Below are 24,545 nucleotides of genomic sequence, written 5' to 3' on the forward strand. Positions count from 1 at the left end.
GTACTTGTCAACCAAGTTCCTGCTCGGGGAGACTCAGATCCGACAGAGCGGGATCTCCTGGTTTGTGCCCAGGTGGAATCCTAGAGCCGAGAGGGGAATGGCGCCCACCGAACTGGAGGTTCGCCTTAGGAAGAAAGCGGCTCGGAGCGTCCAGAAGAAGGCAGCGGGGCGGACCCCTGCCGAGCCGGTCCAGGCTCCTGCCCCGGCGGCAGCTCAGCCTAGATCTCCTGCGCCGAGACCGGTTCGGCAGGCAGAGAAGAGGAAGGCTCCCCAGGCCGAGGCCCCGGTGGAGAAGAGGGCTCGGGCCGAATCCGGCGGTTCTGGTGCCGGGGCGTCCGGTTCGGCGCCCCTGAAGGCGGTGGAGGTAGTCCCCGGCCTCGAGCCGTTCGTCACGGGCCTCAAGCGCGTGATGACCGCGAGGGTGCAGGAGGGGCTGTGGGCCGATCATGGCGAGCCGGGCTTCAGCCACCAGGCTCTGATCGCATCCCGCCAGGCCATGTTGGTAAGTCTCCTTTACTTCGGATTTTGTCTATTCGCTCGGCTCGGATGAGTAATGAATTTGTTTTTTGTTGTTGTTTTTTGCAGCTCGCCATGAGGCAGTTCGAAGCTGCCAAGGCCGCCGTCGATGCCGAGGCGAGACTGGAGAGGTTTCGGGCACGAATCCTGGAGCTAAAAGAGAAGCTGGCCGAAGCCGAGCGGACGGCCAATGCCGAGCGCGAACGGTCGGAGGGTCTGCAGACCAGCCTGGCCAGGAAGGAGGAAGAGGTCGCTCGGCTCAGTAAGGAGCTTGCATCCTCAGAGCAAAATGTGACTGACTTGAGGCACTATGTCGGCGATCTCCAGCGAGACATCGAGGCTGCTGAACGGAGGATCGAGAATGTCGAACTCCGACGTCGATCTGAAGTGCCGAGCGCCCAGGCACTGGCTGATGCCCATTTTGATGGGTATCAGGAGCTTTTGGAGGCGATCAAATCGAAGAGGCCGGACTGGGATGTATCATTCCTTGGCGAGTCCGAGGACGACGAAGACACCCAGGGAAGTCAACAGGATGAGCTTCCTCCTCTCGATCGCCAAGTCCGCGCCGAAGTCGAGCCGACTCCGGAAGATCCTCCACTGCCTGCATATGAGCCGACCCCGATTCCCCCGGTCCCCGAATCCGATCCCAATGCTGAGATGCAGATCGGCGGGGTTGAGGTGGTGCAGCTCGGCGAGGAGACGCCCGAGGAGTCTACCGAGCCGATCCAGGAGGGCCCTGCCGAGCGATCTGCATGATAGCATGATTTTATGTTGTCTTGTTTTTGTTTTTGTTCCCGAGCCGAAGTGTGGCTCGGGTTTAATTGTTTTTGGAACAATTTGTATTTGGTTTTATGTTGTTTAATTTTATCAGAATTTTCTTTATATGATACAAGTTGCTGTCAGTTCGGCTCGGAAATTAAGCTAACGACAAAAACTAATAACACATGGAAAAGAAAATGATAAAAGTGAAAACATAATAAGAACCAAGACACTTTGAGATCGGCTCGGCATGCCGATTAAAATGAAAATGAATGGTGATGATAAATTAGAACTTGTCTTCGGATCAGCTTGATAAGCATAACCAGGATAAGTAAAAATTTAAAAAACCCTAGTCATCTCGGATGGGCTCGGCATACCCATTGAGATATTTAGGAATGCAGGTTTTTGAGAAAAATATTCAAACCTACTTTCAGATCGGCTCGGCATGCACGATGAAAGTTTTGGTTGGAGTGTATATTTTTCTTTTAGAAATATCCTGTTGAACGTTAGGACTGTAGGAAGTCGCTTCGGCTCAGACAGGGATTTTTATAGACCTGATAAGTCTGTACCATGCCGAGCATTGGGCCGAAAGTGGCGCGCTAGTTCGGCACGGGAGTTTATAGACCTGATGAGTCTGTAATATGCCGAGCATCGGGCCGGAAATGGCGCGCCCGCTCGACACATGAGTTTATAGACCTGATGAGTCTGTAATATGCCGAGCATCGGGCCGGAAATGGCGCGCCCGCTCGACACATGAGTTTATAGACCTGATGAGTCTGTAATATGCCGAGCATCGGGCCGGAAATGGCGCTTCGGCTCGGCACATGGGTTTAGAATTTTTTCGAAGGAAACACTTAGATCTTTCCTCTTTGTTAGAAGTGTATAGGAGTAGAGTCCCCAGTGTTTACTTCGAAAAAATAAGAAGAAAAATGAGTAGAAATGTGCTCATCTTTTCATTGATTGGAATGGGTGTTAGGTCGGACAGTCCCCGATCCTAACTACATTTTTACTGGTAATAAGTCTTCAAGTGTTCAGCGTTCCAGCTATGCTTGAGAGGCTTCCCAGCCAGAGTGGCCAAGTTGTAAGTGCCGGGCTTGACTATGCCCGTGATTCTATATGGTCCGGTCCAGTTCGGATCAAATGAGCTCTCCTTGACGGCAAGGGGATTCTTTTTCATGACGAGGCTGCCCAATCCGAAGCTTCTGGGTCTGACCCTTTGATTGTAGTATTTGGCCACCCTCTGTTGATAAGCGGCTCGGCAGAGATTGGCGTCGGTTCGCCTCTCCTCGATTATGTCCAGGCCGAGCCGAAGTCCGGCATCATTGGTCTCGGGATTGTACGTGCCGGTTCGGAATGAAGGAGTCCCCATTTCGACCGGGACGACGGCGTCAGTTCCGAACGCCAATGCATAGGGTGTTTCCTTCGTCGAGTTGCGATAGGAAGTTCGATAAGACCAAAGCACCTCTGGCAAGAGTTCAGGCCAATTCCCCTTAGCATTATCAAGCTTAGTCTTGAGGGTTTTCTTGATGATTTTGTTGATGGCTTCGACCTGTCCGTTCGACTGCGGATGGTAAGGCGCGGTGAAGCGCAAGTTGATGTTCAGACGTGAACAAAAACTCCTGAACTTCTTGCAGTCGAACTGCTTGCCATTGTCCGCAATGATGGTGTGCGGCATGCCGAACCGGCAAATGATGTTCTTCCAGACGAAGGTCTCCATCCGTTCGGCCGTAGTTGTGGCTAGGGGCTCGGCCTCGGCCCATTTGGTGAAGTAGTCGACCGCTACCACCGCCATGGTGACTTGCCCCTTCGCCTTCGGCATTGGGCCGATCAGATCGAGTCCCCACTGCGCGAACGGCCAGGGACAGGATATGGAGGTCAGCAATTGGGGAGGTTGATGGGGAACCGCGGCAAATTGCTGGCATTTGATGCAAGCGCGAGACAGATGGTCTGCGTCCTTGTTCAGCGTCGGCCAGAAGTAACCCTGTCTGATCGTCTTGTAGGCGAGGGCTCTTCCTCCAGAGTGGTTTCCGCATATCCCCTCGTGGATTTCTCTCAGCACGTCCTGACCTTCTTGGGGGGTGACGCACCGCAAGTAGGGCAGGGAGAAACTCCTTTTGTAAAGCTGACCGTTGATCATGCTGAACCGAGCCGACCTGGTTTTGATGAGACGTGCTTTGTCCCTCTCCGGGGGGAGAACCCCGGAGACCAAGTAGGTGATGATTGAAGTCATCCAGTTCGGCTCGGCCTCGGTTTGCATAACTGCGGCCTCGGTTTCGGCGGTGCTAGGTCTGTCCAGAATTTCGACTGGAACATGCCTGGCGGATCCGGTGTCTGTGGCCGAAGCCAGGCGTGCCAAGGCGTCGGCCCTGCAGTTTTCTGCCCTCGGGATTTGTGATATTTTGTATTCGCGGAAGTCTCCGAGCAGCAAAAGGGTCTTCTCGAGATAGGCAGTCATGCTGGGCTCCCGAGTCTCATACTCTCCCAAAATCTGATTGACGATTAGCTGGGAGTCGCTGAAGATGTTTAGTTTGGTCGCGCCGAGCTCCTTTGCCAATCTGAGCCCGGCGATGAGTGCCTCATACTCTGCTTCGTTGTTTGACGCTTGAAATCTGAAGCGAAGAGCATACTCCATCACAACTTGTTCCGGGGAGATCAGAACAAGCCCGGCTCCGCTTCCCATGGCGTTGGAAGATCCGTCCACATAGAGGGTCCAGGTGAGGAGATCTACCTGGCCGTGTTCGCCGATTGTGTTTGGATCGGACGCCGATGGCATAGCGTCGGTGCGCGGCGGATCCTCCGTCGAGGTGGTCGACTCACAGATGAAGTCGGACATGGCTTGACCTTTGATGGCCGTCCTGGGACGGTAGATGATGTCAAACTCGCCGAGCTCGATTGACCATTTGATGAGCCGACCCGAAGTCTCGGGTTTTGCTAAGATTTGTCTGAGCGGCTGATCCGTCAAGACAACGATTGAATGAGCCTGGAAGTAGGGTCTCAGCTTCCGAGCCGAGCTGACCAGGGCGAGAGCCATCTTCTCGAATTTTGGATACCTGGTCTCTGCATCGGCGAGGGCTCGGCTCGTGTAGAAGACGGGGTGTTGTACACCGCCGACCTCTCTCACCAAAACCGAGCTGAGAGCTGAGTCTGAAACAGAAAGGTAGAGGAAAAGTTCTTCACCTTCCTCCGGTTTGGATAATATGGGAGGTTCCCCCATGTGCCTTTTCAGATCTTGAAAGGCCTGCTCACATTGGGGGGTCCATTCTATGCTCTTCCCTGCCCCCCTTAAGGCTTTGAAGAAAGGGAGGCACCGGTCGGTGGACTTCGAGATGAACCGGTTCAGGGCGGCAACTCTTCCAGTCAGACTCTGGATTTCCTTGCGTGTCCTTGGGGACTTCATGTTGATTAAAGCCTGGATCTTCTCCGGGTTGGCTTCGATCCCCCGTTGGCTGACCAGGTAGCCAAGGAACTTGCCTGACCGAACCCCAAAGACACATTTGGCTGGGTTCAGCCGCATCTGATACTCCTTCAGGACTCCGAACATGTCTGAGAGGTCCTTGACGTGATCGTCCGCCTTGATGCTTTTGACCAGCATGTCATCCACGTAAACCTCTACGGATTTGCCGATGGATGATCTGAACATGTGGTTGACCAGCCTTTGGTAGGTGGCTCCGGCGTTTTTGAGGCCGAAGGGCATGACCTTGTAGCAGTACATGCCGCGATCAGTTATGAAAGATGTGCCTTCCTGGTCGGACTTGTGCATCAGGATCTGGTTGTATCCAGAGTAGGCGTCCATAAAGCTGAGGAGCTGATGTCCTGCTGTTGCATCGACGAGCTGATCTATCCTGGGCAAGGGAAAACTATCCTTGGGACAAGCCCTGTTCAGGTCGGTGAAGTCCACGCACATCCTCCACTTCCCGTTGTTCTTTTTCACCATGACCACGTTGGCAAGCCAGTCGGGGTAGTTGACTTCCCGGATGAACCCGTTGTTTTGCAACTTGGTTACCTCTTCAGCCATGGCGGCGTATCGGACCGGATCGTATGACCTCCTCTTCTGACGGACCGGTTTGCATCCCGGGTCGGTGTTCAGCCTGTGGGTGATCACGTCAGACGATATGCCTGGCATGTCATCGTAAGACCAGGCGAACACTTCCGCGTTGGCACGGAGGAAGTCAACGATGGCAGAACGTTGTTCGGGGCCGATCTGAGTCCCCACTCGGACGAGCCGATCCGGTGTCTCGGCCGAGATCGGCACTTCCTCCCAGGCCTCGGCGGGAAGGGGCCGAGATTCTGGGTTCGGCTCGGAAGTGAAGTCAAATGTTTCCGCCCTCGGCCACCTGCCCGAATCGGCGATGGAGTCAAGCTCCTGCGAGTTCGGCAGCTGACCCTTCTGCTTGATCGAAGCTGCGTAGCACGACCGAGCCGAGCACTGGTCTCCCTGAATGACGATGCAGTCGTCGCCCACCGGACATTTGATGAGGAGGTTGGCGTAATGGACGATGCAGTCAAGGTCGACCAGAGCCGGTCTGCCCAGAATGATGTTGTAGGCTGATGGCCGCTTGACGACAATGAAGTACGTCATGCAGGTCTTCTTGATCGGCCCCTTCCCGAGCGAAAGGGGAAGGTAGATGTGTCCGAGGGGCTGAACCACTTCTCCCCCGAACCCGACCAAGGCAGGTGTATCGGTCTCCAGCTTATCCTCGCCGATGCCCATCTGCGCGAACGCAGAGTGGTAGAGGATGTTGACTGAGCTCCCTCCGTCGACGAAGGAGCGCGCGATGGTTGTCCCGGCGACCTCAGCCACTATGACGACCGGATCATAGTGGGGGAAGATGATCTCGTTTGCCTCGTTTGGCTCAAAGGTGACCGGTGCCCAGTCCTTCCGCTGTCTTTTGGAAGTGCTGGGTTGACCCGCCTGGATCGACAGGGACTCGTGTGCTTGAGCCGCCTGTCTGACATACTCCTTCTGGGATCGGTTCGAGTTCCCCACGAAGGTTGGTCCCCCCCCGATCGATCCGATGGCAGCATCCTGGACCTCGATGGTGTTGGTGGGCTTCTTCGGCGCGGCCTTGGGTACCCTAGGCCCACCGGCCAGGAATTGATTGATCTTACCCGCCCGGGCAAGAGTCTCAATCCCGTCGCGGAGGGCGTAGCAATCACCCGTGACGTGGCCGTGATTGGAATGATATTTGCAGAAGACGCCCTCCCTGATTTTGTCTGGGGGTGGTCCCTTGATCTCCCTTGCGACTGGGAGTTGGTCCTTGACCTTGGAGTAGATTGTCTCCAGACCGGCGTTGAGGGGAGTGTACTCCGTGTACTGGACAAACTTGGGTCCCTTGCCTAGGAGTTGGCGTGGCTCCTCGGTCCTGGTCTTCTTGGATTGGACCTGGGGTTTGGGAGTTGCAACCTCTCCCTCCTTCCTCTTGGCCGAGGTCGGCCTGGGATTCAGGGCCTCCACCTGAGCATCCCACTCCTCAGCTCGCGCCCACTTAGTGGCTTCGGCAGAAAGCTCATCGTAGGTGGAGGGAGGGTTCCTCATCAAGTGGGAGCGGAGTCCCCCGGCGTGCAGGCCTTGCATGAGGGCATTCTTAGCTGACCTATCGTCGCAATCGTCGCACTTCGTATATTCGATGTTGAAGCGGATCAGATAGGCCTTGAGGCTCTCCCCCTCCTGCTGCTTGATGAGCGACATATCGTTCAAGTTGTAGAGTCGTTCGGATACAACCCGATATCTCGCCAGGAAGGCCCTCCGGAGGTCGGAGAAGGAGTCGATGGAGTTCGGTTGGAGGGTTCGGAACCAACCCCGAGCCGAGCCCTTCAAGGTCGAAGGGAAGATTCTGCACTTCGTGGCTTCAGATGCCTGGCGGGCCTCCATGGCGTATCTGAAGCTGTCAAGATGGTCGTAGGGATCCTTGGTCCCGTCATACTGATCCATCTTGGGGGGCTTGGTGTCGCGGGAGACCTCAGCATCCATGATTCTGCTGGTGTACGGGAGGGGAAGTTCCTCCCCGTGGTCGGCTCTACCGGTATACCCCCTGGAGACCTCGACATGTCCGAGCCGATCGTGGACGCTTCGGATCTGGTCCTGGACCAAAGTCCGAACAAGATTTTCCACATTGGGCGGGGTCGGCTCGGCCGCATTTTCCCCTGAGCACTCGGCCTGGTTGCCGAGTCTCTCACTCACCGGCTGACGAGTGAGCCTCTCGCTCGCCGGTTGTCGATCCGACATGATCATGGTGGACCCCAGTCGGTCGCTCACTGATCGCCTCCCCGAGTGAGTTCCTGATGGGGAAGGATCCTGACTGGCGATAGGGCCGAGTCTATTCCGAATCGGGCCCCTGGTTTCGGCCGAACCGGCAGGACTGTTGGCCCCCAACCTTGATTGGGCCGGGGGTCGTCGATTTGTATTCGGGTCGGCACGGTCTCCGCCCGAATTCCTGGGGGCACGTTTCCCGAAAGCCGCCTGTTTTTGCTGAAGAAGACGGTGGGCGTTCAGGCATTCGGCCTGTTCGGCCGGGGGCATGTCCTCGAAGCCCGGGAAGACGTGATCCGAGTCCTGCTGATCGGTCTGGTCGTTCGGCTCGGCAGGAGTGCTTTGCCGAGAAGGAGATGGCGAAAGGACCTCCTGCTCGGCTCGGGTCCGGCGTGATCGGAAGCCCGATCCCCCACTATTCTCAAGTTGAGCACGGTGGCGTGCAAGTTCCCCGGCCAGCTCGGCCTGTTTTGCGAGCAGCTCATTATTCTGCTTCAGGAGTGCATTCTCAGCGGCCAGATGTCGCTGACTCTCCTTAAGGAGTTTGTGAGCGGCTCGGATTTTGGAGGAACCTTTGGACTTTGGCGTCCTGGGGAGTTGTGCTCCCCTCGTTTTCTCAGGTGTCTCAGGCTGATGTTGTTCATCATTCTGAGACGCTCCTGAAGAAGAACTGGTGTCCCGAAATATGGTAGTCATGATGACTTGCGTGGAGGAAGAGCTTAGCGTTTGCGGTGATGAACACAACGGCTGAAGTCAGTTTCCCACAGACGGCGCCAATCTGTTGATGCAAATTCTCGTAAGGTAGATGCAACAACTTAAATAAGTTGACCTGGCTGATCAGGTGCTTTGTTGGATGATGAAGTGGATGCTGGATGAGATCTTCCTGTAGACAAAAACAAGATCAAAGGAGATGGACCGGTGTGGTACCAGCCAAACACACTCCGATGATGAAATCAGTGGTGGTGTTTGATGGTGGGTGAGGAAGAACAAAAGAAGAACTTGGGAGAATGGGAAGAACAAGGCAAATGTTCTGGGTTATTCTCAGCAAGTTGGGTAGGCTTTTTTTTGTAGAAGGGAATGCAAGTGTTTTTGCGTGTGTATTGATGGATTGCTAGATGCTTCATTTTGTGCATATGTGGTGCCTTATATAGGCAAAGGAAAACTTAATGAATAAGTTACCTGCATGTGAATGAATGGTTGCCAGAGACCCACGCACCTGGTCAGACCTAGTTGCATGCTCAGCTGCTTGCTTCCTCAGCATTGAATGCTGCATTGAATGCTCCATTAAATGCAAGGTTGGAAGGTCCAGGCAAACTGTCCAGCAGTCATGAATGCAAGCCTGATATTCTGTCTGTCAGAAGATTGTGTCAGGTGCATTCAAGTGTGGCGGTTCGTCCCATCGTGATCTTCCTGGGAATGGCGGCGGAGAGCCGAGCCGAGCCGATACGAACACATGTTTTCATGAGAAGACACGAAGTCCATGTGTGGTCGGATCGGGCATGGGATTCCAGGCCGAGCCGGTCCCATAGACTGGGGGTCTTTCCGAGCTCTAACTGGTCGACGCCAGAACCCGAAAAGAGGCCATCTCCTGTGCCGAGCCGAGCCGGACCGGGATGATCGTGGGAAGATGGACACTCGATCCCATGGAAGATCATCGGTTCGGCTCGGACCGAACATGGAGGGCCGGCGTGGAGATCCGGTCTGAGCTGGCAGAGGCGATGCCGAGTGGTGATGACGTGGGGGTCAAAGTTTTGACCACTGAGAGTCAAACTCCGAGGTGGATGTTGACCAGCCACGTGTCGAGCTGTGATTGGCTGTTCGGATTGATGTGGATTTTCCCACAAACACCAAGCAATTCATTGGTTTAGGATTTACGGCTCATGTCCAAAAGTATTTTGGAAATGGCCAGATTGCAAAAGTTGGCATGTGAAGAGAGAGACGATGGCAAGAGAGGTGGAAGAACAACATGAGTTGACATGGTTAAAACTGGCAGATGTAGCAGTATATAAATGGCCTAAGAGCTTCACCTTTTGCGTGGCTTTCTCTTATTCTACAGAGCTTTAAACCAAGAACTTGAGACAACACGTGGCTCTTCAATGCTGGAGCTTCGCGACATCAAGATTAAGAAAGTTGGTAACTTTGTCCATTATCCTCTATTCCTCTTGGTTGTTACTGTAGTCCTACTAGTGTAGTGAAATTTTTGTATTTGGCTCTTTCTCTGTCAAATTTAATATGTGGTTGCTCTGAAAAGAACACTAACAAATGTTTCATTCTCCTGTAAGTAAAAAACCATCTATGTAAAGATAAGTTTGTAAATTAATCACGAATTTGGATATGGACATAGGGTGTTGAGCAAAATTGTTAAATGGTATACTTTTTTTTATTCTTAATTTCTATTTTGAAAAAGTAATATTTACATATGCAATGTAAACATCAAGTCCTTTCAAATAAAGATTATAGCGTCTTTCAATTAAAATAGAAGTGTCAAAGATAATATATATATATATATATAGATATATATTAATTAATTTTTTAAAAATTTCATTTCAATCCTAACCTTCTTTATTTTTCAATCCTAACATTATGTATGCGCATTGTAAAAAATTTGGATAGGTAAAAAATGCAAATTAAAAAATTGACGTTTGCACAATAGGAAAGACACAATGATTTTGGTCTAAGCTCCTAAAGTATTCGCCAATTTAGGGAGATACTGTAGACAAATGAATACAATATATGCACAATAAAAAGAGCCAAATAATATGAAAACTACTAATATTTAAAATAATACCTAACGACTTTAATTAAAATCTTTAAATAGTTGATGAAAAAACAAGCCTCTTACAATTCCTTTTTACAGTTTTTTCGAACAAAAAAATTGTGCACTTTAAATTGATGATTAGTTTCAGCAAAAGACATTTTGACATTGGTCTGCCAAACTAAAAAATTGAAAGTCTCTTAACATTAGCCTGGCCAATTAACCTAAATTATATGTGCATGTACAATGTTCGCCTATAATGTGTTTGTTTTTTTTAGAGTCGAAGCCTATAATGTGTTATGAATTTATAAGGCTTCAGTATTTTGTTTTCTTAATAAAATCCAATTGTAAGTCGTGATAAGTGATAACCAAAAAAAATAGAGACAAGCCAAAAGGCCCATGTGGTTAGACATAAGGTACTATTGAAATTTTTTATTAAATAAGGATGAAAAGGAAAAATCATTTTAGAGATAAAAATTCTAAAAAAAAAAAAAAACCAATGAGACCACGCCTTGAACATAAAATACAAAAAGTAAAAATAAAAAGGTAGGAGCTGGGGCAAGAAGGTAGAATATACCTCTCAATTGCTCTTCCATTGCTTTCACTTTTCAAACATATATTGGCACAGATCAGACCAGTGTCGATCACAAAGACCTTAAACAAAATGTGAAAAGAAAAAATTTTCAACTCATTGATTAAAGGGAAAAATTTTCAAACAGGACACCTATTTTGGGGGTCAATCTTAGTTTAGGACACCAGTTTGGTTGTGTTAGTGTATGACACATATTTAGGATTTGTGTTAATTTGGGACAATCTGTCAACTTTTTTGTCCAAATAAGAGATAATTTGGTTATTTCATATTTGTAAAACAATTAAAATTAAAAAATAAAGAAAAAAACTACAAAAAAAAAAAAAAAGATCATTAAAAAGTTTAAAATTAAAAATTAATTTAAAATAGATTAAAACTAATAACAAAAAAAGCAAAAAAACAAAAAAACAAAAAAAGATGCAGCAGATCTGGGATTGCACCAACCTAACCCACACCGCCCCAATCTACGGCCTATTGTCGACGGCAGCCTACCCGTCGGTTGAGACCTTACCTACCGACACGACCCCAAGCTCTCTCTCTCTCTCTCTCTCTCTCTCTCTCTCTCTCTCTCTCTCTCTCTCTCTCTCTCTCTCTCTCTCCCCCCCCATTCCCCCCACCCAGCCTGCCCGACCACCTCCCTAACTCAGCAACGTCACACCCTATCCAACCTAGCCCCGGCCCCGTCGCAACCCCCCCACCCAGCCTTGACGACTTCCAGTGTGCTAGCGTCGCCGCTGTTTGAGTCACCATCAAGAGAGAGAGAGAGCGAGACAGAGAGAGAGAGATATATAATTCATTTTCCTTGTCAACTGAACACACAAGTGCTACAATTCGGCTATAGCAGTTCGAGTACCTTCATCTTGGACATCCAAACCACGCTCTTTGATGCGCTTTGCCCACTTGGAGCTGCCTTTATGCCTCAGAGTCATACGTTCCTGAATCAAATTGAAAAGGGAAACGAATTAACACTTTTCTTTTTGCTTGTATAACAAAGATGTTTATAGAGTATGAAATGCAATAACAGACCCAATACAAGATCTGCTGCATCTTTTTTTTTTTTTTGCTTTTTTTGTTATTAGTTTTAATCTATTTTAAATTAATTTTTAGTTTTAAACTTTGTAATGATTTTTTTCCTCCAAAATAAAAGTTTTGATTTTTTTTTGTAGTAACCCTTTTTTTTTTAGTTTTTTTTTTATTTTTATTTGTTTTACAAATATGAAATAATCAAATTATCCCTTATTTGGACAGAAAAGTTAACAGAGTTGACGGATTGTCTCAAACTAACACAAATCCTAAATATATGTCCTACACTAACACAAACTCAAACTGGTGTCCTAAACTAAGATTGACCCCAAAATAGGTGTCCTTTTTGAAATTTTTCCCTTGATTAAATGAAAAGAAAAAAAAAAACATATATGTAATAGGAACAACCTATGAAACGAAACTAGTTTGCAATGAAAATCAATATTTGAGCGACAAAAAGAGCCACTTTCGCGAGTGCGAAGAGGCTAGTAGCTAATAAGATTTTGGCATTGTAACCTCCATAAATTAGTGTTATCCCTTTTTGCCCCCAAAAAGCCCAGTTTTAGGAGAAATTTCAGTTTTTTTTTTTTTTTTTTTTTGTCTTTGCAAGAAACAATAAAACCAAAAACCTCACACAAAAATCAATAATTTCTAAACCCAACAAAAACCAAGTGACCCCAATAGCCTAAATTCGAAACCCTAACCATAGCTAACAAAATGCTCCAACATAGTATAATAAATATTCCTCTTTTCAGAAAACCCAGATAAAAATAAAACCTAAAAAACATATATAAAATCACAAACTCGAATACACAATAATAATCAAAGCAAATTGACAAGATAAGAACTTCAGTCCATTCACTTGTTGAGAAATCATGAACATAGCACTTTAAATAAACAAAGAAATTAATAAACTAATCAAGAATTGATTAATTCACTTAATATTTACTAATCTACTGTCAACTACTAAAGCAACCTAAACGATGAAATTAACGCATCCTTAACTCTCCTTTTTTTTTTTTTACAATTTCTCGTAGTTAAAATTTCACATGTCATTTACTTTTTTACCCTTATTATATTTAATTATTTTTTAGAAAGCCTAGTGTTTTGAGAGGGGCAGTTATGGGGTTATGGAATGTTTGACCTCACTTCGCTTCTCCTTTTATTTAGAGAGCTGATATTTGCACACCTTTTTTTTTTTTTTGCACACACTTTTCTCCTACACACTTCCTACTATTTTTTAAAATGTAAAAGTTCTCTTTAACACACTCCTCTCATTACCAAAATACTCTCAATCTCATTAATTTTATCAAATTTCTCTTATGCATCTCACCTAATCCATTCAAACAATACACACACACTCAACCCTTTCAAACAATACACACCCCTACCCCCAACCTCACGCCCACCCGATCCTAGCCAAGAACACACCCCTGTATACCAACATCATCATTAGAGCCGTCACCACCGCCGTCAACTTAGCCGTCAAATTCGCCGTTAACTCACTACTGTCAATTCGTTGTTGGTGGTTTCACCACCTTACTACAACATCATAGCCATTGTTGTCAACCTATAGTTATGCCTTAAGCTAAATTATTTTGATTCATATGCAAATCTAGGTTTTTTTTTTTTTATCAAATTTAAATTGGTTAATCCATCCTAAAACTTTTTTTTTTCTGTTTGAGATAATTTGGAGTGCGGGTTTTCTAGGTTTTAAGATTAAAATTTCGGATTTGGGTTATAAGGTTTCGCAGGTCGTTCGGTATTGGTCTACCGAACATTTCAATTTCGTTCAGTAGTAAGCTGTTGAACCTTTCAGTTTCATTCGACAGCTTACTATCGAATGAAACTAAAAGTTTCGATAGCTTACTACCTAACGAAACCGAAATATTCAGCAGGCCAGTACCGAATGACCTACGAATCCAAAAATGAATAACCAGAAAATTCACTGTTGCACTCTAAAAAACCTCACTCCAAATCATCGCAAACATACGAAAAATGTATTGGGATTGATTAACCAATTAAAATTAGATAAGAAAACATTATATTTGCCAAGTGAAATTAGATAAGAAAACATTAGATTTACTTTCAAATCCAAAAATTTTAGGTTAAGGCATGTCTCTAACTTCCAATGGCTATGGTGGAGAGTTGATGCATGGCGGCGATGAAGGCTGGTTGACGACGAGAGGTGAGTGTCGGCAATTTTGGGATAGAGATGGGGTCACGGGTGGGGTGTGTTTTGGTTGTGGTTGGAGGTGAGGTTGAGGGTGAGGTGTGTAGTTGTGGTTCAGGAGTGTGTAAGGAGAGGTTTTTTTTTTTTTTTTTTTCCAAATGATGTGGGTTGTCCTTTAAGATAATTTCTTTTTGTGTCAATTAAGTAATTTCACAAAATAAATTGGTGGGGGTGTGCAAAAAGAAAAAAAATGGTGTGCAAATAGCATCACTCTTTATTTATATAGATGATCTATATATATAAAGCAAACACCTCCACTAGGTGAAATTTTCCAAAATCTCACAAATATCCTTGCTTACTTAACTTTGTTAAAACATACAATTTTAATTCCACAGGGACAAATGAGTAAATCAAGCAACAGATCAATTCAACAAATTCATTAAAAAAAAAATTAAATAGGATGCATGCAATAACAGACCACGTTCTCTTTTAATGTGCTAATAAGGGTAGTGGAGCCAAAACTATGGGCTCTCCTAAGCTTATTGAGTCCAATAATAAGTTATCCATTGATAGTCATGTGTCATCTCCTAAAGGTGTGGTGAATAGCAGGGGCCAGTTATCCCCTATTTGAGGAGCGGCGCGGCCTGCCTCGCTGAGTAAGCTCGATCAGCAGGTCATTGGCGTCGTCTCCGATGAGGGGAGTGAGCCCTTCTCGAGTAAGGAATGGAGTGGCGGCGGCGGCTCCACCTGGAAGTAATTTGAACAACATGCCTTCAGTTTTAAGTTTCATTGCTCATGTCCGGAGAGGGAAGGTTGGAGAGAATCGGGTATTCGATGCACATGTGTTGAAGCTCTTGCATAACCGTCTCTTGCAGTGGCGTTTCGTAAATGCTAGAGCTAATGCTACTTTAGCTGCACAGAGATCCAATGCAGAGGTATGGCTCCTGGACTTACGTTCTAAAAAAAACCCATCGTGGTTGCTTTGCTGCTGGTAAGCAACTAAATATATATACACAGTTTAGTGATCTAATTCTTTTACTTAGATGTTGCAATAAATAAATCATCATCAATTCACGCCTACGGTATTAGAATGAACCCCTTTGAACTTTTTATTCTTTTCCCTACAAAATAATTTAATTTGTGCGAATCTGAAAGCAAAATAATGGGTTTAAAGTTACAAATTAATGGGTCTTTGGTGGTGACAAGGATGGTGGAGAGACTATGGGAAGTGGGAGAGAAATAGAGAAAGGTTGGTGACTGAGATAGAGCTCCATTTGGGTTTGGAGAGCTTTCTGAGAGAAGAGAATACTGAGGCGTTGATTGGGTTTTGTGCAAATCTGAAAGCAGTGGAAGCAAAAATGAAAATTTGTAGTTGTGGTCATGCTCGGAAGAGAACGGCTGTGGCTTCTCATGTTAATTGTATTTCCTATTTTCATGGGTTATAACTTATGTGTTGATAACTTTTCTTTGGATATGGTGGATATTTGAAATTCTTTTTTAAAATTCAAGTTTACATGATAAAATAACAGAATTTGATCATAAATATTCATATTACCCACATACCTTTCCCACTGTTAATAACTTTTCTTTGGATATGGTGGATATTTGAAATACTTTTTTAAAATTCAATTTTACATGATAAAATAACAGAATTTGATCATAAATATTCATATAACCCACATACCTTTCCCACTCTTAAAACAACGCTTGCTCCCAAACTCTCAACCAAAATTGAATCCACTGTTATCCCCTCCTCTAAAAAAGACGCATCCATGTCTCAAGAATGTGAGTTATTCAACATCTTCTCTGTTTGGTATTTGTTTTGCCCACTGCTCATGATGTTGTTTCTTTTTTTTTTTTTTAATGGATCATGCTATTATATCACTACTTCTACACCTATCCTCTGTGGCTTATTTTTACCTTTGCCGATCTGTTTCATGACAAAATGGGAGAGATTTCAGAGTGTATGAACATGAGCAAGTGTGAGTATAATGTTATTAATATAATTTGGGGAAAAATTTGAGCAAAAAATGAGGGTGTTCTCACATTTATTTAAGTGACTTTTAGTGTTTTCCAATTCGGTGAGTAGAGTATTTTTGTTTTCCCTTTGGTCAACAAGTTAGTGGAATTCTAATAAACTTGCATAGGAGTTTGTTCTTATTTTTTTTCCTATTTAGATGTTGCTGTTGAATGCCATTCGTACATAGTAAGGTTTTCCTTTCTACATGCATCATGCATCTTCTGCTAATCAGCAACATAGCTGCTAACTAACCAAATAAACAAAAAGTGACAAAAACATGAATATTATAAACACTGAAAACTTTTGTTATATAATCAAATAAAAAAACAGGAGGCTATTGTTTGTATTTTTTATGTTTTTATTTTCTATAGGTAAGTTTATTGTTTCTTTGAGTTCATCGTTTGCAGAAAAACGACAACATGGAGAACACAACAATTAATGAAATGCAATGTCAGAGACATATTTCATTGCTCTCCTCAGGTTTTAGCTATTCAATTAAAATGAATACCAGCCATTTTGGTCAGTTGATTTTGAAAGAATGGCAAAAAACGAAATCTGAACAGTATGTCATATTTATAATTAGATGACAAATAACTAAGTTTGTAATATCGAGTACGTAATCACATCTACTCAACATGCAGGTGGCGCAAAAATCAGGCATTAGCAGAGATCAGAACAGCCCCTCTCCCTCACCTCATTGACACCTACAACACTATTTGGCGAATTAGGTGTGTTTTTGTAAATGAAAAACAAAACTTATATTCATACTAGCGAGATTGTGAATAATCTGTAACAATTTCATTTCGTGAGTTTAGGAAGAAGAGACATCGAAATCATATGGTTTTTATAAATCAGGTATAAATGTTTATTAATTCATTCCAATTTTTATGCATTCTGTCCCATTTTTCTTAAACTAATTTAAAGTATAACTTATATTATTGTTACCTTAGTTTTACAAGCATCATACTTGCCACTATGTAAGGAAGTTAAAGCACAAGATTAAGGTAACAATGAATACTCTACTTCAATGTCATTGACACAATGTTAAACTGTCAATATGAACATGACATGCACATTGTTTTTTAGTACAGTTTTCTTCCAACAATTGGAGTAGGCATGATACTATGGTTAAGCTATCCAATTTAAAGGTGTTATATGATTTTAAATAATTATTCCATCAATTGGTTATTACGATTATTTTGATTTCGTATCGTCTATTAATAGATTGACAAGCAAAACATGGAGGATCGAGTGAAAAGAAATGGTTGGCGTGCGTGGCCTTGATGACTGCATGTGGATATTAGTTGCAGAATTTACATTTATGCTATATGCTTTAGACAATTGTTTTTTTCCTATGCAGTAAAATAAAGGCTTCTTTTCATAAATGTCATTTATCTTCTCCAATGGTGCTAGAAAATTAAACTAATATCATCAAATATGTAATCCCAATTAGTATACAGAGAAAGACAAGGGAATGCCCATTGGGTTTTATGTTCTTTAAATAAGGGTTTGGGTACTTTGATTTACTAATCAAATACACACTTTATCACAGACATTTTAACCAAACAAAATGTAGACCAAAATTCCTATAATAGTTGACTAAAAGAGACAAGAAAGCAATCACACCAAATAAACACCCATGAGTCCATGACAATTAACTCTACTCATGGTCAATTCATACAAATGCCTCTGCAATACTCGAGGTTTTCAGTTCCACTCCAAACGTCATTAATAAAAGTAAAGAAAAACTATAAATTAAGGAAATGCAATGTCAGAGACATGTTTTATTGCTCTCCTCAGGTTTTAGCTATTCAATTAAAATGAATACCAGCCATTTTGGTCAGTTGATTTTGAAAGAATGGCAAAAAAAGAAATCTGAACAGTATGTCATATTTATAATTTTTGGATTTTTAATAGCTCTTCGCTTTATTCAGGTTTGTGAAGTGGGTTTTTTGAAATGTCTGTAATGTGTTTTTGTTTTTTACTGTGAAAGGTATGCTGAAATACTCGAGGACTTGAAGAAGGACCTTGAAAGTCACAGTGGACCGCCTGATTGCATTGTAAGCACAAAATTTAGTTTAATCTAATTACTTACCATTTGGGTGTTGCATTGCAATTTGCGAACACAAAATTAATGATGCTATTGCAAATGAAGCATAGCGTTTAGAGAATTTGGTTAGGGAAATATTTGCAGGAAACATATTTGATCTTGGTTCTGCATAGGTATGCAATTTTTGTATTTTATGATTGTTGAGATTTTCTTATATATTGCTTTATATTATGTCGACACCTTTACCCAAATATTAGAGATTAATATAACTCTTCACAAAAGAAAAAAAAAAAAAAACATAAGCCTAACTATTTTACCCTTCATAGTCCACTAATTCACAAACCTTCATAACTTTAAATATATTTGAGAAACAAATCAAAAGACAAATACAATTTTTTGCCTAATCCATTGCAATTTTTAAGATACACCCAAAAAAGTCTTTCACACACTCTTAATTCTGCGCATCACATTTGAATTTAAAACTTCCATATTTCATAACACACTTTTTATATATTACCTTCATAATCTAGAATACATATTGGAATACAATTAATAAATATGAAAAATAGGGGGAGAGAGTGAGGATGATGGTGTGATTTTACCTTTTCTGAGTGCAGCCCACCATAAATATTTGGGATTGTAGTCAATCAACATGGTTGTCGTTATGCTAATTTTAAAGTACACCATGATATAAAAAACTTGACTGATAATTTTCCTTAAAAATAAAATGAACCCTAATTTTTTCACACATCTTTATTTTATCCTTATTTTTTTTTTATAGGATGAGTTCAACAGAATGGAGACAATCATTGAGTTCTTCACAATATCGCAATTATTTGGCTCGACGACGCGAGGCATCTCGAGGAAAGCGACCAATGGTTGATAATGTTTGTGATGATCGAATTGAGGCGGACACCAGTAATAGAGATCAGTCATCCCTTGGTATTTTTTGTACGCTTAACTAATATTTATACATTTTTAGGGTTCTTATTTAAAATAAGTTCATATATTGTTTACACTATTAAGTAGCATTTTTATTATTATTCTTCTTTAATTATAATTTTTTAAGCATGAAAAGTGAAATTAAAATTATATAATACTCAAGTGTAATCATTAATTGGATAGAACGAGTTGGCGATGAAGGCGCAAGTTCAAGAGTTATGTCAAATCATGAGAATGAAGGTCAATATGCTTCTACAATGCGTGTGAACCATATAACGCAGATGCCACATTCAAATACGGAAACCAATTTATTTGAATAGGTGGAGGATGAAGGCCCAAGCACAAGAGTTTTATCCAATTCTGACAACAACATTGAGCAACCTCTTAGAAGACGTTTGACTCATATCAGACGAATGGCATGTTTGGGTACGTTGCGAATGGCCGACGAGGATAATCTAAATTCTGCTCCTAATGGTGGGTTATTTTTTACATTGTTTTTAGTTTGAATTACAATTCTTTCGCTCAAAATTAAAAGTGAATTATTTAAAAGCAGAAGTGTCTAATGAAACAACGAATCGTAATGCGGGGCCAGGTAGCAATAGCGTACCTCGAGTTCAACGTAGGCCAAGAGAAAGGAGAAATCATAATTGTGCTAGAGATTATTGTGAGAGCATGGGAGTCCCAAGATGCCAATTACCTACACCAACCATATGTTCAAAGTGCGTAGCGCAATTATTTCATAATGAGACCTCCAATATGTGTTGTTGCAACGGAAAAGTTGCCTTGCCATGGATACCATCTCCGCTAGAAATGGTAACACTTTTCATAGACCAAACATCGGAGGGTAGACACTTTAGGCAAAATATTCGAGCCTACAATCATGTATTTGCCTTCACTTCAATGGGTGTCCATGTTGATGACAGAATTAATATTAGAGGACATGGAATTTATACATTTTGAGCACAAGGATCTATATATCATAAAATTGGTAGTCTTCTACCAAGAGAATGTCATAGACTGCGATTTCTACAAGCTTATATATATGATACCGAGCATGCAATTGAAAATCCATTGGCTGATAGTGATATTATAGATAGAAATGTGATTGAAAAGATACAACGGATTCTTAATGAATATAATCCGTTCGCTCAGGCATTACAACACTTAGGGCGACACTCACAGTTGCCAAATTGCAAACTCATCTTAAAGGAGCAACCAGCAAACCGGCCTCAATATAGTTTACCATCTGCATCTCAGGTCGCTGCAATTATAATAAGCGGAGATGAAGCCACCAATCAAAATGGAAGAAATTTCATCGTACAAACAGCTCAAGGGCAACTTATAAATGTCCAAGACACGGCTGGATTCTATGATCCTTTACAGTATCCGTTGTTATTGTCATATGGATCATATGGATGAGATATTAATAGTAGTGACGATCGTGGAAGAGAACTATCGCCTTGCGACTATTATGTGTATATTTTACAAGTGCCTAAAGAAATTAAAACCACCTAATTAATTTCAGGGAATTTTGAAATGTAAACCCAAACTTTGATTTTGCAGATACGCGAGGATAATCCATCAGTTCTACTTTGAGGGGGGCGTCTTTTACAACAGTACGTTGTGGATAATTACGTGAAAATTGAATCACACAGACTTAGATGGGTACGTTCCCATCAAACAACACTTCGAGCTGAACTTTACCAAGGCCTTCAGGACTCTCTAAATGTAGGTGAAAATAATGCGGGTATGGATCTCTCTCCACAATCATAACTAAATATTATCTACCATGTAAGGAGTGTGCAAAGTAATTACCAAACAAAAATTTTATTGTCCTAGGTAACATCGGTCGCAGAACCATTTTGCCATCATCATTTGTTGGAAGCCCACGTGACATGTATCAGCGGTACCAAGATGCAATGACTTTGGTTCAAAAATATGGGAAGCCTGATCTTTTCATCACAATGACATGCAACCCAAGTTGGGAAGAAATTAAAAGTGAATTACACCCTGGCCAAATGCCTCAAGATCGTCCTGACTTACTCACCAGAATTTTTCGAGCAAAATTTACAGACTTAAAGTAAGACATTGTCGATAAAGGGGTATTGGGCAAAGTTGTTGCACATGCTTATGTCATTGAATTTCAAAAGCGGGGCCTTCCTCATGTGCACATGCTTATTGTGTTAGATGAAAATGATAAGGTTCACAACCCAGATGATTATGACCGCATTGTTAGAGCTGAAATACCGAACGAAGATGGAGAGCCGCAACTTTACAATGCAATGTTAAAACATATGATACATGGTCTATGTGGAGTACAAAACCAACATTCTCCATGCATGAAAAATGGCAGATGTAAAAGAAGTTACCCTAAATCCTTTGCACCCGTCACTATTCTAGGGAGTGATTCTTATCCAATTTATCGAAGACGAGGAGATCGCATGTCCGTCCCTCTAGATCGACGTGGAACTGTAATGGTTGATAACAGTTGGGTTATTCCATACACTCCATGGTTGCTTTTAAAGTATGATTGTCACATCAATGTAGAAATATGTTGCAGTATAAAAAGTGTCAAGTACTTATATAAGTATGTTTACAAAGAACCAGACAGAGTCGCCCTTGAAGTACAGCCAGATCCTATTAGAGACGAAATAAGGCAATTTGTCGATGCAAGATGGGTTTGTGCACCGGAAGCACTATGGCATATTTTCAAATTTACCATGAATAAGATATGCCCATCGGTGTGGCGATTACAAATACATCTTCCGAACATGCAACAACTCCAATATCAGGCTAATGACACTATAACAAATATTTTGTCAAATGATGGATTATCAATGACAATGCTTACTGAATATTTCACTCTGAATCGTACGGACGTGGAAGCAAGAAGATATTTGTATCGAGAGATGCCCGAACACTATAGATGGATCAGTAAGGAGAAAATATGGACTAAACGAGTAGGCCTTCAAAGGGTTATTGGGAGGATATACACAGTCTCACCTTCTGAAGGTGAAAAGTTTTATCTTCGCATCCTTCTTAATCATGTGAAATGACCAAGATCATTCGAGGATTTACGAACTGTTGATGATGTAATGTGTCCCACATTTAAGCAAGCAGCCGAAAGACAAGGTTAGCCAATAAAATCTTATTTCTTGATTTTCAAATGATTTGAATTTGAATTTGAATTTTTTTTGAACTTTCTTAATGTTGTTGTGGTTTTTGTGTGTATGTTTATTAGAAGAAGATGATAATATTCAACAATATTTGCATGAGGCCTCTACTATGAGGATGACATCAGCTTTACGAAGATTATTCGTCACAATTTTGGTGTATTGTGAACCAACTGGCGTACGAAGATTATGAGACGAATTTTATCCATTCTTAATTGGAGATTATCCTTCTTCAAGAGACGCAAATGATGTGTTCGTCGTCAACAGACTCTTGCGTGATTTAAACGGACTACTAGAGCAGTTTAACAAAAAAATTTCACAATACGATCTTCCCCAAATGACAAGTGATGTCGAAACAAGCTCAATGGAGCCGAGATGTATTCAAGATGAAATGTTGATAAGCATTCCACAAGGGGACCTCGATGCAATTGAGCGTCTAAATGACGACCAAATAATGGACGTAGTTGACCGTCATGAAAATTCAATATTCTTTGTGGATGGTCCAGATGGAACTGGAAAAACTTACTTATATCGTGCATTGTTGGCAAACTTAAGGAGATTAGGTCTTATAGCATTGGCAACAACAACATCTGGAATAGCGGCTACGATATTGCCGGGTGGGAGGACAGCCCATTCTAGATTCAAGATTCCACTAAACCCTGATGCATCATCAACGTGCTCCATTAGTAAACAATCTGATCTTGCAAAATTGATACAAAGGACAACAACAATCATTTGGAATGAAGCCACAATGGCGCATCTTCATGCCTTTGAAGCATTGGATCGAACTTTCAGAGATATATTAGATGTCGATTTACTGTTTGGGGGGAAGATAATGATCTTTGGTGGAGATTTTCGACAAGTTCTTCCCGTAGTTCCGAAAGGGACCAGTGTGGTGAAAGCATCATTTGGTCGCAAATAAAGATTCTAAAACTCAAAGAAAATATGAGATCTAGAAGTGATGAACACTTTTCTGAATTTTTACTTCGTGTTGGCAATGGGGAAGAACATGTGGTCAAGGATGACATGATTAAAATACCAGAAAATATGGTTGTATCGTGGGAAAACGAGCAATCCATTAATCAACTGATTGCTGAGGTTTTCCCTAATTTGGAAGATCATGTATATGAAGCGAGGTACATGGTGGAAAGAGCCTTAATAACCCCTACAAACGAAGTTGTTGACATGTTGAATGAAAAGATAATTGGTATCTTTCCAGGTATGGAAGAGACTTTGTATTCATTTGACAAGGTCGAGGACGACACAAGGAATTTGTATCAACCAGAATTTTAAATGCAATAACGGTTGGTGGTTTGCCGCCACACAAATTGACATTAAAGAGAGGTGCTCCAATCATGTTGCTAAGGAATATTGATCCGAAATTGGGATTGTGTAATGGTACCAGATTATTGTGCCGTGGTTCTTACCAAAACCTCATTGACGCTGAAATTCTAACTGGGCAATTTGTGGGAACTAGAGTTTTTGTACCAAGAATTCCTCTAAAGAATGCAGAGACTGCTGGACTCCCATTCGAATTGACAAGGAAGCAGTTTCCAGTTAAATTGAGTTTCTCCTTGACTATAAACAAATCTCAAGGTCAGACAATACTACACGTAGGTATTTATCTTCCAGATCATGTTTTCAGTCATGGGCAGTTATATGTGGCTTTGTCGAGAGGGGTTTCAAGGTCAACAACTAAAGTTCAAATAAAAAAAGGCTCAATAGCCAGTGAAACTGGCATTTTTACCAGAAATGTGGTGTACAAAGAAGTTTTGCTCCAACCCGATAACGTATGACATGTCTTTCATAAGCAACCTAATCATATGGATTAGGGTGGTTTTCCCTACAACTTTATTGCTCATTTGCACATATATTTTGAGAACTATTTCAATAAATTTAGTAATTGCATTCTCAGTTAATCCATGCCTCAAAAAGTAATAACATTTACTACAAAATGCGAAGACAATTTGGTCAGAAGGGAAAAGCTGGCCTCTCGCATGTATTACTTACTTAGACTCATAACAACAACTATTGTAACAAATCAACAGTGTATGTGTAAAAAATTTGATGCCAATCTAAAAAAAAATAAAACATCCTCACATTAGAAACAAAAAAACTTCAAAGGTGCACATTAATAAATAGAACGTATGCGCAAAAATTAACGTATGCGCAATAGAAATTATAAGACTTTAGTTTATATAATGTAAAATTAAAATATCTGATTAAAAATCTCATTTTTTAAGATACCACTAAAAAGTCAATATCACAAAACAGTACGTTCTCGTTCACATTTCA

At 42.5% G+C, this 24,545-nt stretch overlaps 1 protein-coding gene and 1 pseudogene across 1 annotated transcript; both read left to right on the plus strand.

Moving 5' to 3' along the window:
• The first annotated feature begins 14,757 nt into the window (after window positions 1-14,757).
• Window positions 14,758-22,133, plus strand: LOC147283286 (uncharacterized; annotated as a pseudogene).
• Window positions 22,134-23,195: 1,062 nt separating this feature from the next.
• Window positions 23,196-24,046, plus strand: LOC147283287 (uncharacterized). Its single transcript, XM_086243871.1, has 2 exons — window positions 23,196-23,457; window positions 23,502-24,046. Exons 1-2 carry the CDS (start codon window positions 23,196-23,198, stop codon window positions 24,044-24,046), a joined length of 807 nt encoding a protein of 268 aa, XP_086099997.1.
• The last annotated feature ends 499 nt before the right edge of the window (window positions 24,047-24,545 follow it).

This window comes from Dryas octopetala, chromosome 5 (genome assembly GCF_963921425.1).
Source record: "Dryas octopetala chromosome 5, drDryOcto1.1, whole genome shotgun sequence".
NCBI lineage: Eukaryota > Viridiplantae > Streptophyta > Magnoliopsida > Rosales > Rosaceae > Dryas > Dryas octopetala.